This window comes from Cucurbita pepo, chromosome 6 (genome assembly GCF_057944985.1).
Source record: "Cucurbita pepo subsp. pepo isolate OVF chromosome 6, ASM5794498v1, whole genome shotgun sequence".
Classification (NCBI taxonomy): Eukaryota; Viridiplantae; Streptophyta; class Magnoliopsida; order Cucurbitales; family Cucurbitaceae; genus Cucurbita; species Cucurbita pepo.
Genome location: NC_141803.1, coordinates 2,969,444 through 2,983,403, shown reverse-complemented (window position 1 = coordinate 2,983,403; position 13,960 = coordinate 2,969,444). Strand labels below are relative to the sequence as shown.

The window sequence follows — 13,960 nt, the reverse complement described above, 5'->3', positions numbered from 1 at the left end:
CGAGGGGAAGCCCGAAAGGGAAAAAGGGTATGGAAACCTTCCCTTAGCAGACGCGTTTTAAAGCCTTGAGGGGAAGCCCGAAAGGGAAAACCTAAAGAGGACAATATTTATAAGGGTATGGAAACATTCTCCTAGCATACGCGTTTTTAAGCTTTGAGGGGAAGTCCGAAAGGGAAAGCCTAAAGAGAACAATATCTGCTAGCGGTGGAGGATCTGGACAAGCCTTGAGGGGAAGCCCAAAGAGAACAATATCTGTTAGCGGTGGATCTGGACCATTACATGATTAGATTTGATTCGAGATTTGGGATCATCATTCTATTAATGCTTTACATAATGATTATATGAGCTCGTTATAATATAAATTAATTTAATTAAAAAAATGCAAAAATATAATATATATATATATATATATATATATATATATAAAAAGAAGTACGGACGAAAAGGGAGGAAAATAAGAAGAAAGAAGTCCGTCAATTATTTGCAGAAAGGGGGCTCCACTTTCTATTATTCGGATGGTGGCCGTTGAAAATATTGTCCAATCATACCCTTTCCACCAATTAAAATATAAAAAGGGAAAATAAATAATAAAATAAAAATCAACAATTTAATTTTTTAAAAATTATTTTCTGTATTTAAATAAAAATAAAAAAAAGACAAATAATAAAATTAAAAAAAATTAAAAAAACAATATTATATCCCGAAATTATCCGTACCTATAACCACACGTCATCCAGATTCTCACCATTTAATTAATATCTCATTCTTGCTCTATTCCCAATATTTCAATTTTATATATCAAAGTTTTTAATTTTTTTTAATATATTAAATAATTAGTAAATATAAAATTGAAAATTCCAAAATTAATTTTTATTTTAAGGCGGAAACGTCCAAATTTTGGATTTGAGAATGGGGAGGAAAAGGGTTGATTTGACATGTGTTATAGGCAGAAAAATACAAAAAAGCTTTCTAGAGATGTGTATATATATATATAATATATGTATATAAATATATATTATGATTTTTACAGTTGCAGGCCAAGCCCTTTTATTGGGGCCCATTTTAGGCCCAACATTATCACTTACGAGTCAGAAAACTTATATCTAGTGTCTCGTATCGACAGCCCACGCTCTGACTTGTTATGCCTTTGCCAAACCTCAGTAATTATTGACCATCATATATATATATATATATATATATATATATCTCTTTTTCAATATATTATTCCAATTTCTTATCTTTTCTTGTTATTATATTTCATTAATCTAGATTTGAATCGGTAAAGTTTAATTAAATTTAGATTAGTTTCATGTTTAGTGGGTCCAGATATCATGTTGAAAGAAAATATTTATGAGTCTCGATATTGGAAAGCTATAGAGACTATCTAGAATTGTCGAGAGAGAAGTTACAAGTTGACTGATTAAGGGGAAAATCATGATCTTATAAATAAGTTGTTATGAGTCTTTTTGTATAAACCAAATGATATGAACCAAGAGACATCAATCATACAAGAAGATGTGAAGAAAATATTGTTGAAATTATCAAAAGATATTTCAATTTATGCCACATCGGACAAGAATGAAATTTCATGTTATAAATTTTGGGTGGATTACAATTTAGAGTAATTTAGAGTTATTATATTTCATTAATGTATTTTAAGATTTTTTATCTAAAATCATGTTACATAATGTCTTTAATAGTTTCATTTTGAAGCTAAGGATTGTATTTGTAAATAGACTTGAAATATGTAGTAAGAAGAGCATTCGTGCTTTCTTTAGCCGATGACTAAGTTTCTTTCCAATTCTACATAGTTTACGTTGCATGTACAATCATTCATGCTCGACATGATCAATCTTGCTTGTAGAGTGATTCGAATCTCAAACAATATTCTTGTTTTGAGATATTCGATCACCAAATCAAAGTGACGAGAGTTTATGCTCAAACAATTTTGGAAGGTCGTTGTTGGACACATAGACAAAACCGAAAAGGCAGCAAGATAGAGAAAAGGAGAGCGTGGCCCAAACAATGCAGCACCTGTATTGGACCATTGGTATGCAAACGGCCCCCTGTGTTAACCATTCTTCATACTCGGTGGGCTTTTGGGCCACGACCGGCCCCTCTCAGGAGCTGTTCTACCGATTCAATTGAAAGTTGAAAGCTCAAGGCTCCCATTTTTGCCGGTTGTGTTCTTCTAACAGCTCGTATAAAAGGGTCATGTTGTGTTCTTCAAATTCTTCGAACAAGGTATTCATTTTTCTGGGTTTCTTTCTTTTGCCCCTTCTTGATGATGATACAGCTCCATTTTGGATTGTTTTTTACCATATGTAGACGGGGAAACGATTAGATACCGCTATTAGACAAGGGTTGTTGGTTTGTGTTGAGAACACTGCCCTTCCTACTTTTGTTGTTGCTGATGCTGGACGCACACAGGTATGAGCTCTGTTCTGCACTCGGCTACTTAGATGAATTTAGATGCGTTTAGGGTTGATTAGTGCATGAGAAATGGTGGGGTAACTGGGAACGATGATGCTTGATGTTCTATATATTTGCACATGTTAGTGGTTCAGCATTGTATGATGGTGTGGCTGAAAACCCTTTGTATGTAGTTGATGGAAAGACGTAGTTCATGCTATTTGAAGAGTGATTCTTATCCATCCTGTTTAGTTTGCTCCAAATTCATATGCATTTATCATTTTGATCAGCTTCAAGTGCCTATGATTGGATAACTCAGGAAAAAACATGTTTGTACTTCATTTAGGCATCCTCCCATCAAACGATGGGCAGGTTTATATCTGCCAACAGTGGACTTGAGCTGTTACAAATAGTATTAGAGCCAGTCACTAGGTGGTGTGTCAATGAGGACACTAGCCCCCTAAGAGGGTGGATTGTGAGATCCAACATCGGTTGGAGAGAGGAACGAAGCATTCCTTATAAGGGTGTGGAAACCTCTCCCTAGTAGACACGTTTTAGAATTGTGAGGCTGACGGCGATACGTAACGGGCCGAAACAGACAATATCTTTTAGTGGTGGGCTTGGGCTGTTACAAGTTTGAGTTGGATCGAAGAATGTTCTTGCCATTGGACCTGGTAAGGCCTCTTCACCCTTTTGATAGAAATCTTTGGTTGCCTGGTTGATTTTCCTCGTATCACTTGTCTCTCTTGTGTGAATATGCAGCACATAATCATGGTAAATTTAATATTAGTTCATATTTTAACACTTCCCTATAGTTGTGTGCTTGGAAAATAGCACAACACCAATCAATGATTATCAATATTTACTAGAAAGAAAATGACCTCATAGAGGTTCAAACACATAACCTCATGCTCCTATATTATGTTAAATCACCACTGAATCCAAAAACGATCCAAAAACGATGGGAAATTTCGCTGTTAATTCATATTCTTAAGAGCATACATGTTCCCCATCTCTCTTTTAACAGGGCCAAAGGAGTCCAGTGATTCAGTAACTGGGCAACTCCGCCTACTCTAGTCTGGTTGGCTCGACTAACCTCGAGGTCGTTGTGTCAGGGTATGGTCTGCAATGCAAACCGAGGAGTATGATTTGTTGTAGTTTGTATGTGATGATAGAGTAAAGTGAGGGATTAAATTAATGTGTATTGAGGTATCTTTAGCACGTGAGATAGTGAGTGGGAAGAGGAGAGGGTGTCGTTGGAGTGTTCCCCATATCTCATCAACTTTCTTTGACCATGTCCCAACCATGTCCACATAATACCAATACACACTCATGTGCCCTTCCATCTTACTTTCATTGCTTGCTTGCTTCCAATTGTGGGTTTCTAAAACCCATTTCTTTTTCAGTCCTCTTTACCTCCTTCAAATCTTGCTTGCTTTAGAAACTAGCTCTCTCTAGCAGACGTGTTTTAAAGACCTTGAGGGAAAGCCCGAAAGGAAAAGTCCATAGAGGACACCGGCTATGGTGCATGTAATCTAATTTCAAATCTTGTTTGGTTGGTTTAGAAACCAGGAACTTAGAACGAACCTTGAGATCCCACATCGGTTAGAGAGTAGAACTAAGTATTCTTTATAAGGTTGTGGAAACCTCTCCCTAGTAGACGTGCTTTAAAAACCTTGAAGGGAAGTCTCTGGAAAACCAAAAAAGGACAATATATGCTAATGGTAGACTTTGGCTCTTGGGATAGTCATACGCTATGGTGAATGTAATTTCAAATCTTGCTTGGTTGGTTCAAAAACTAGCAACTTAGAACGAACCATGCATCGGTTGAAGAGGAAAACGAAATATTCTTTGTAAGGGTGTGGAAACCTCTCTCTAGCATACGCGTTTTAGAAGCTCGAAAGGGAAAGCTCAAAGATGACAATATCTACTACCTCGAGATATTGGGATAGCCACAGACTACGGTGCGTTTTAAGAACCTTGAGAGGAAGTCCGAAAGGGAGCCAAAAAAGACAATATCTGCTAACGTTAGGCTTGAGCGATAGCCATAGACTTCGGTGAACTTGATCTAATTTCAAAAAATTTCTGATTCCCGCTTGATTGCTTGATTTTGCTCTGTTTTTAATGTCCGTAGATCAGGATGCTGCAGCAGCTTTATTCTTTTTTTTTCTTCCCTTCTGCTTTATTCAGTGTTAATCAATTTGATTATAATAATAAAGAAGAAGAAGAAAGTAATTGGTTAGTGCAGAAAGATAGGCATGTGATGTGATGAGCCAAAGATTGATTAATCCTTAAGTGAATCTGAAATCAGTAATCAATTATTATTATATTATTATTACCAATTATCACATGATTGACTCTGTTTCTGTAAAAAGGTAAAAAGTACAATGAATTGGCAGAGGAAACCTCAGATTTTTCTCAACATTCTCTGCATATTGGCCTATTGGAACCGCCATCGCCATCGGATCAGCCGGATTTTACTGCCATTCATGTTCCTCAGCTGCCCCATTTTCTTCTCTTTTGTTGCAAAAAGATCCACAGCCGTAGTAAATTTTCCTGCCATTCTGTACTTTCGCCAACTTCAAGGCATCGCCTTTTCCTTTTCTTTCACACAATTCTATATTCAAATTCTAACCCAGATTAAGCTAATGTATTATGATGAACTACACAAGAACAAAAGAGTAAACTTTAAGAAAAGTGATTATGGGTATGCTGAGTTCAAATTGTAAGCTGTTAGAAATGAAAATTTAGTAACTCTAGATCAGATTTTTCAAATAATTAGCCACTAATTCATGAAACATTTCTCTATTCGTAGATGGGTGCTATGTGTTGGTGGATCAAGTAATCGTCGTTGTCGTTGTTGGATGCATGGTTGAATTCCATAGTCTCTTGATGAAGATGTTGTTGTTGTTGTTGTGCTCTCATCATTTCCTTTTGTCGCCGGAGTTCCATGACTTTCCGGTGAGAATTGGAGTGTTTTGTCAGCACGAATGTCGGGCTTGCAGCTGGTCGATACTCCGGTACGAGGCGGCCGGATTTGTACCGAACCCCACAAGCGTTACACAAGGTTTTAGGACCAAATGGACCGGTTCGCCACTGAGGTGTTTTGTCGGTGGCGCAATGGAGACATTTCCGACCTTCCCCATTGCTGGGGGACAACGTGTCGTCGGGGATTTCTTTCTTCTTGGATGGTTTCTTAGCCGTGAGCGTGACGACAACGTCGGTTTCGGAAGAGGAATTTGTCGGGGAGAGTACGGATACTCTGGAATTCCATATACATGCCCGAGACCTCTTGCTACGAGCGGCTTTCGCCGGTACCGACATGTCGGGGTGGAAACCGGCGGAGTGTCCGGTTTGAAATTCTCTGGGTTTTGCGGCGGCGGCGTCGTCGTCGGTCCGGGAATTCACCCCTGATATCAGACTCAGCTTCTCCAAATCGTCGGTGGAGAAAGAATCCTCAACGAAATTGGAAAGCCATTCGAGCTCTGCTAAGTCGTCGTACTGTGGAAAAAAACCCACAAAAAAAAAAAAAAAAAAAAAAAAACAGAGCAATTGAAAAAGAACAAAAAAAACCCATCAATTTACAGAGATTTCTCGCAAGAAAATTGGTAAGAGAAATGAAGAATGTTGATGATTACCGGAACAGGAAGGTCGGTGGAGAAATTGGCGTCGAGGAAGCTGTAATTGTGGTGTCCATTGTTGGGTTGTTCGAGTAAAGTGAGAGTGGAGGAATCAGTTGAGGTGGGGGTTTGGTTGTCGGAAGTGGCGTCGGTGAAGACGACATGGTCATCATTAGAGAAATCCAGGAGGTCTTCGACAAGGAAATGGTCGGCGGCGGCGGCGGTGGCGGTGGTTTCAAGTGTATCGGAGGAGTGTGGGTTTTGGGTGGAAAAAGCAGGGTGGAAATAGTGGGGAGCTTCCATGAAAGCAATGTGTGAAAGAAAACGAAGGGTTTGAGAAGGGGAAAGTGAGAGTGAAGCGTGAAGAGTTATGGCTATGTAAGATGAGAGAGAGAGAGAGAGAGAAAGAAGTAATTTTTTAATAATTTGTATAAAAAATGGAGGAGGAGGCGGAGGAGGCGGTGGTGGTGGTGGTGGCGGAGGAGTACGGGGAGGTGAAGGTGAAGTACGTTAAATTACCTGAATAGAAGGTGATGTTTAAACTGTCGGCCATCACGACACGTGGCAGACATCGAGAAGTGAAGGACTGAGAGGCTGTTGGGTGGGGCCCTCTGCTCTGTGTTTTTTTAATCCCTACGCCACACTACCACTACTCTTCTTCTTCTTCTTCTTCTTCTTCTTCTTCTTCGGGCAGGGGCAGTGGATAAGGTCCTCTCCCAACCCTATTCCTCAATTTATTACTCTTTTTTTTTTTTTTTTTTTTTAAATTGATTAAATAAAGAAATAAATAAGAGGAGTATGGGAGGGAGGTGTGTGTGGGGTCCAATTTTGCACGTGATCTCACCCATGCATGTGACTCAGTGCATCCAAGCCCAAAACTGGCGGTGCCTCCTCTCTTCTCTCTCTATTTCTCTCCCCTCCCATGTAAATTAATAAATAACTTAACCCCAATACGGTGCGTTTTTCTGGGTATGACACCAATACTAGTAGATATTATTGTTGAGGATTACTGATAGTGAGTCCCACCTTAGTTAAGTTAGTAGAAGATCATGAGTTTATAAGTGAGGAATACTATTTTCATTAGTACGAGGTTTTGTGGGAAAGCCTAAAGCAAAGCTATGAAAGCTTATGCTCGAAGTGGACAATGTCGTATCATTGTGGAGAGTTGTGATTCCTAACAATCATCATTTTTAGCTTCCTAAGTGTCATCTCTTCAATTGATATGGGGATCTCACATCCACTTCTTTTTGGGGCTTAGCGTCCTTGTTGGTACACCTAGCACGCTGCCTGATCTCCACCCCCTTTGAGCTTAGCAACCTCGTTGGCACATTGCCCGATATCTAGTTCTGATATTATTTGTAATAGTCAAAGCCAACCATTAACAAATATTGTCCTCGTTGGATTTTCCCTTTTTGACCTTTCTCTCAAGATTTTTAAATCGCCCCGGCAAGAAAAAGGTTTCCACAACTTTATAAAAAAATGTTTTGTCTTCTTCTCCAACCAACCTAAGATCTGACAAAACCATGTGGGGGAGAGATGTTAAGAAACATGACCCTCCACAATGGTATGATATTGTCCATGATCAACCCATTAATCTTCAACGAGCGAGATTGCAAGACTGGTCGATGACGATGGACTCCCATCTTCCATACTCTTTCCCCTCCACCCTTCTCTCGCGGCTAGGCGGCTGTACTCACATGGGGGGTTGAGACGTCGGTTCTGCCTTTTTCCTTTCTTGCTGCTTGCTTGTCTCCAACTCCATGTGGGACTTTATTTCACACCACCCACTCCCTCCCCAATTTCAACATTTTATCACTATTATTTCCCATTATATATATATTAATAATTGGACTGGATTAGAGTCCAGTAGGCCCAAACCCCACAAACTTTATGGGTTACACCCAGCCCAAATTAGGGATTAATATGGGCCGCTACCCCTTTACTCGGCCCATTATATCTTCGTCGTTTATTTTCCTCCAAGTCCTTCCCTTGACGTTGAAACCACCGCGTCTTACGCGCTACCGCCATCAATCACTGGTGTTCGATCTTTGTAATTGCAGGAATCTCCACGAGTCTGATACGGTGAAGCGCCATGGTGGAGAAGAAGGAGTTGAGAAACTTTCGACCAGGAGAGTGGCTGAATCTAATGCTGACTGAGCCCTACTATCTCTCCCATTTTCTAGCCTTTTTTTCCTATTTTGTGATTCGAAGTTCTGCTGCTCATGTACTCTCATATAAGAACATGCATCTTATCTTTTGCCGGGTAATGATCCTTACTTCTCCAGTTTGTTACGATTCTTTGTTGCTGTTTTTTCTTTTGTTTATACAGTATGTATCTTTTATTTCTCGGTTTACCTAATTCCTTGTGTTGTTTTCATCTTTCACCTTGTAGGAGATGCAAGCGATTCTGGTGTTTCTGATTTTCTTTATGCTTAAGGTATCTTCCGCATCTGATATTAGTAGTTTAATTTCTTTTTTTTTAGGGTCAATAGAGTTGAATGCTTTCATTTCGTTTACTTCAAATTTTTATGTCTATTGATATTTGGGAGATATGAGTATTAGTTCTTGAATGATGCTTCAGCAGCTAATTTCTATTACTGATTGCATTTTTACGGCAGATGGTGAGAAGAGAGACGCCGGAGGCCTTTACTGCCGATATGCTGCTTTATGTTAAGGTAGTTACTCCCTTGGTCGTGGATTAGCAATTTTTTTTTTTTTATGATGAGTATTGATCTGACATTAATCGCAAGCGAACTGTGGACTATGCGTTGCTCTTCTGCACATAGAGAGTTTGATGCTGTTCCTGTAGTTTCACTCTGGTCCTATTTGGTTGGAGCGGGTCCTTTTTAATATCTTTGCTCAGTGATCCATTGACCTGGTTCTAATTCATTCAGGGTTTTCTTGTTGCCCTTGCTTCTATGATGGATTATCACCTTGCGGTTTGGTATGTAATTGTATTTGCAGGTGAGAGTTATTTATTATTGTTTTTTTTTTTTTGTTGTTGTAGTCAACGTTGTTCCCATAATTTTACTGATGGTTTAAGAAATTTGATCCTGATAGTTTGATCAATTGTGATATGATAGTTTGCTATTTTCTGTTCCTTCTTAGGGATATACGTTTTTACTCAACAACCTGTCTACCAAGGATCAGGTTTGAAATAAGATTAAGTTTACCTTCCAACTTCGTTTTCTCATTTAACTCTCCTGGGGATCTTACCAAAGCCTTGTACAACCAAATTATTGTCTTGCAAGTCTAGTACATTATATTCTTATTCTCTTTTCTTTCCTGTCAAAATCCTTTCTGTAGATACCTGCAGTAAGTTAACTCCACTGCAGCTGGAATCCTTGCTGACTGAGGGGAACAACAAGTCAAGATTCTGGCTGGTTCATTCTACACTCTCTTTACCTATTTCTCTTATTGCTCCAAAACTTTTAGACGCTACGCATTTCTTCTTGCAACTATTCTCTAATGGAAATAAAACTAAATGCAGTAGTAGCAAGTGTTTTCAACGCAACATTTTGAGTCAGGAAATTAATGTACTTAAATTATTTTTAATTTGCAGCTTGAGAGAGAGCGAGAGTACACAATTCATATAGAAAAATTTATTTGTCAGACAAACTCACTTAACAATATGGGAAGTTTCATGATGAAACTTGAAATGGCACTTACTCTCGAGATTTTCAAAATCTACAATCTATACATTTGAAGCCTTGTTAGACAATTCAAATAAGTCGATGATTGTTAATCACAATAGGTTGGCCTAGTGATCAGAAAGAGCCATGTAAACAATAAAGGACTTGCAAGAAATGAGTTAAAAGTCATGATAGTCACCTAACACAAATATGGATAGATTTGACATGATACTGATACATTGACATGTCATTTTTAAAAATCTAGGACATGGACACGACAATCATACATTTAATAAAACAACCTTCTTAAAAAATCTGCATATCGTTTTTATATAAGAAGGAAATTCCAAGGCAACAAGTTTATGCATTTATATACTTAAAAAAGGAGTTTGATTGATATATTTCTCTCACAATTTTTGCCCTACACTATTACATATCTATTCAGAATTCTTAACAAGTGTTCAGTGAGTGTATAAGAAATGTTGGACTCATATTGACTTTGTGCAACTAGGGTCTAAGACATTTATTGTGCTAACAATTGAGGTATCAAACCTGCAAGAGTTCAAAGTGATTTTATTGATGATTTGAGTTGGTTACTGCTGCCTGTTTATGCAAACGAACCAACTAAAGAACAACCAGTAAACAGGTTGTTTTACTAAAGTCAAAAGACAATAGTACTTAGCAAACCAATCGGTAAGCCAAAGTTCAAAGACAAATCCCACAGTAACTAATAATGAAACATAAATTATGTTCCTTTTCCTTTTTTGGACGTTTAATAGAAACTATTGATTTGAATTAACTTTATTTCTAGAAATCAAGTTTCCACCTCTGCAAATCCGTACTGCAAATTTTAACTTCGGAGTAACTATTTCTATTATGTTATAGAGACAATATTGGCAAGTTTAAATGCTTATAATCTGTATGTCATTTTATCATGTATGCAGAACTCATTTTTCTCGATTTTCTTCAGTGTTTAATGGATCCTTTCCTAAACTGCCAGGTTGAGTTTCGTGTTTCCTTCTCAGCTGATTGCATACGATATAGTAGATGTTTGCCTGAGCTGGCAGTTACGTGAGTACTTTTTCTTTTACTGTGTGGATGGATTCAGGGAGAGGAGACTTTATATATGTAGAAGTTGTGCATTAGTAATTTTTCTTATCATCTATTTTTGGTTTTTCTGCTGAATTCAATTTAGAAGTTTTTTCATGTTCACATATGAAGTCCTGGAAATTTTAACTCTTTAGGACAGCTGGATCAGCTCCATGATATGAAACACTGATATTGTTTTTGTAGTTCTAAAATTTTTTATTTTCATATAACCACACTATTTGCTTAAGTAGCTTACATGCGTATTCACATCTCCTTAAGCAGATATTCAAATAAACATCTGTCATTCGGAGTAGTTGATCTTGGGCTCTTTCCAAATGTTGCAGAGAAATTTGGGATTTCACTTGGTGGTAATTGTTTTTGATTTTCATTCTGAATCTGAATGTTGTTTTCAGTTTTGTAATGACTAAGCAATCTGAATGTTTTACTACGTGCAAATGAATTTAATAGGGAGTATGAACCAGCTTCCCACCTATATCTTATTTGAGAATGCAGCCGAGATTGCTCGCCTTCCAGATTTGAATTTGGAATTAAAAGCATACCCTCCAATAACCAAGGTAACCTTCATTTTGTAATGGTCTTAATGTTTTTGGACGTTCACATTTAGATAATTTTCCTCAAACGGAGAAGACAACATGCTTGCATTAGTTCATGTAGAGTATTTATTGATGCCATTTTTTTCCCTCGGAAAGGGATGCCTGTTAATATAATATTATGTTGTAACAGCCCAAACCCTTTGCTAGCAGATATTGTCTTCTTTTGGCTTTTCTTTCTAGGGCTTCCCCTCAAGGTTTTAAAACGCGTCTATTAGGAAGAGATTTTCACACCCTTTTAAGGAATGCTTTTGTAATAACCCAAGCCTACCGCCATCTGACATTGTCCTCTTTGGGCTTTCCCTTCAAGGTCTTCCCCTCATGATTTTAAAATACGTCTATTAGGGAGGGGTTTCCACATCCTTATAAGGAATACTTCGTTCCCCACTCCAACCGATGTGAGATCTCAGAATCCACCTCCCTTGGAGGCTCAGCGTCCTCGCTGGAACACCACCGGTATCTGGCTTTGATACCATTTATAACAGCTCAACCCCACGGCTAGCAGATATTGTCCTCTTTTGGCTTTCCCTTCAAGGGGCTTCCCTTCGAGGTTTTAAAACGCGTCTATTAGGAAGAAGTTTCTAGACCCTTATAAGGAATGCTTCATTCCCACTGATGTGGGATTTCATAATCCACCCCCCTTTGGAGGCCCAACGAAGATGCTGGCACACCACCCAGTTTCTAGCTCTAATACTATTTCTAATAACCCAAGCCCACCGCTAGCAAATATTGTCCTCTTTGGACTTTCTCTTCAAAGACTTCCCCTCAAGGTTGAAACACGTCTATTAGGGAGAGGTTTCCACACCCTTATAAGAAATGTTTCTTTCCCCTCTCCAACCGAGGTAGGATCTCACATATGTCCACTTCCCATATTTATTGGGTTTGATTCTATAGGTTTTCAACATATGCTGAGGGGGGTTTTCAATTAATGTGTCAATAATAGATTGAGCCAGCTTCTTTTAGTGATCCAATAAGACTATTTTTAACATCTTGTTTCTTTCTTGTTGCAGCGACTTCTTTGTAGACATTTCGACCTTGATCGACGCCTACTTGAGTATGTATATGGAAAATAGCACAGGTTGTGTTTCTTTCAACGAGCTTATCTGCTTTATTTCTCGCTTCATGGGATCAGTGTGTTAGATTTCAGTTACTGTATGCACAAAGAGAAGTGAATTCGATCATGTTTTGATTTCAATTATGTAATGGGCTCGAATTACAAGCTTGATTATAAACTTGCAATGACATTTCAGTCCAAAGTTTGTAATTTTAGGCCACAAAAGAATGAGATTTCTGTAAAGTTGTATACTAATTGATGCAGAACCTGAGTAAATATATGGGATTCCAAGTTGCAGGGTGGACCGAAATCTTCCTGTGGAATCACCCTCAGTTATAAATACTGAAAATTCAATGATAGCCACTATTATTGACTTTGTTAGGTTATAAATATCATATCTTTACCTAATCTGTCTTATCACTTGCAAAATTTTAAGATTAAGTTGATTGGCAATCCTCTCATCACTGTCGTATTTAATAAGTCATTTTGATTTTGTTTGTTCTTGACTTGGTATGGGAAGACGTCACGAGGCATACTTGGGAGTTTGTAACAGGTAAAAGATAAGATTATTAATTGGGCACTATCTCTGTTCACATGCCTAAAGTTTTTTTTTTCTTTTTGTTATAACTTCAATTGTCGTGTATTTTCACCACCTTTAAGAACACGTTAAAGATCAATGATTTAGAATAACATTTTGGCCAACTTACAAACATTGGTTTGTCTTAAAGTAACTTGGTCGGTTTTAATTTTTAGCTAGCCAATAATAGTTTCAGGAAAATTAGTTAATGGATTATAATGATTGCTACGTTTGTTGGTTCTTAAAAGTTTTGTTTGGATGATTACCACAAAAAACTTATCAATTGCTTCAACTGTTTATATCTGTGGTCAGAGTTTGAACTGCACAATCGAACAAATTTGATAATTTGTTACTGAAATCTTGTCTGTGACTGTGAATCTTGGTAATTGAAATCATGTCCGAATATTATCTATGAGTGAAGTTTCTGACCATACAGATCTAAGCTTGCAGGACTGTTCTTAGTTGTCGCAGGTTGGAATCCGGTTTCTGCAATCAAAGTAGCATGCGCAGCAGAGTGCTCTGCTTGGTTCATACTTGGATGAGCATTTCTTAACAGCCACGTTTGGAGGTAAGTTTCTAGTACTACTTTGTATTTAATAATTGTATGAGACCCATAATATTAAATGCCTAAACCTTTAATGGAAAACGAACAAATGCATAAAAGATTGAAACGTCACCAATCATTTGAACAAACCTAGGAAGAAGGAGCAAGGAACCAAATCCTAGAAAGCACGCGAAGGAAGCGCGTGAAATGAAAAAAAAAAAAAGAAGAGACCAAAACGAGTAGTGAAAATGGAAGGGCGAGGGCGGCGGCGGCGGGGCGATGAGAAAGAGTTGTAAGTAAATAATACCAAATGATTAAGAGGTTAGGCAAAAGGGTAGCAGATTGAGCACGCTCGGCCGCACATGGCCTGTAATTGACACTGTAATTGGCACTGTAACTCTTAGGGAACAGTGTCCTGGTG

At 38.1% G+C, this 13,960-nt stretch overlaps 2 protein-coding genes and 1 long non-coding RNA gene across 3 annotated transcripts; 2 read left to right on the top strand and 1 right to left on the bottom strand.

The window, feature by feature from the left end:
- The first annotated feature begins 2,111 nt into the window (after window positions 1-2,111).
- On the top strand, window positions 2,112-4,921 carry LOC111796775 (uncharacterized). The gene is made up of 3 exons (XR_015421528.1): window positions 2,112-2,244; window positions 2,329-2,430; window positions 4,788-4,921. It is a non-coding gene; the product is annotated as an uncharacterized LOC111796775 (long non-coding RNA).
- On the bottom strand, window positions 4,709-6,722 carry LOC111796772 (GATA transcription factor 12). Its single transcript, XM_087125036.1, has 2 exons — window positions 6,051-6,722; window positions 4,709-5,913 (listed from the first exon to the last, which is right to left on the bottom strand). Exons 1-2 carry the CDS (start codon window positions 6,333-6,335, stop codon window positions 5,218-5,220), a joined length of 981 nt encoding a protein of 326 aa, XP_086981162.1. The 5' UTR covers window positions 6,336-6,722; the 3' UTR covers window positions 4,709-5,217.
- Window positions 6,723-8,016: 1,294 nt separating this feature from the next.
- Window positions 8,017-12,777, top strand: LOC111796773 (Thioredoxin superfamily protein). Its single transcript, XM_023679529.2, has 10 exons — window positions 8,017-8,295; window positions 8,425-8,469; window positions 8,651-8,707; window positions 8,927-8,996; window positions 9,141-9,182; window positions 9,339-9,415; window positions 10,665-10,735; window positions 11,036-11,121; window positions 11,222-11,328; window positions 12,375-12,777. Exons 1-10 carry the CDS (start codon window positions 8,125-8,127, stop codon window positions 12,435-12,437), a joined length of 789 nt encoding a protein of 262 aa, XP_023535297.2. The 5' UTR covers window positions 8,017-8,124; the 3' UTR covers window positions 12,438-12,777.
- The last annotated feature ends 1,183 nt before the right edge of the window (window positions 12,778-13,960 follow it).

Coding starts and splice junctions, on each gene's coding strand:
- LOC111796772 (XM_087125036.1), bottom strand. CDS start 6,335: ATGGAAGCTCCCCACTATTTCCACCCTGCTTTTTCCACCCAAAACCCA. Junction 5,914..6,050: donor CCACCGACCTTCCTGTTCCG/GTAATCATCAAC, acceptor TTTTTTCCACAG/TACGACGACTTAGCAGAGCT.
- LOC111796773 (XM_023679529.2), top strand. CDS start 8,125: ATGGTGGAGAAGAAGGAGTTGAGAAACTTTCGACCAGGAGAGTGGCTG. Junction 9,416..10,664: donor ACAAGTCAAGATTCTGGCTG/GTTCATTCTACA, acceptor CTAAACTGCCAG/GTTGAGTTTCGTGTTTCCTT. Junction 11,329..12,374: donor CATACCCTCCAATAACCAAG/GTAACCTTCATT, acceptor TTCTTGTTGCAG/CGACTTCTTTGTAGACATTT.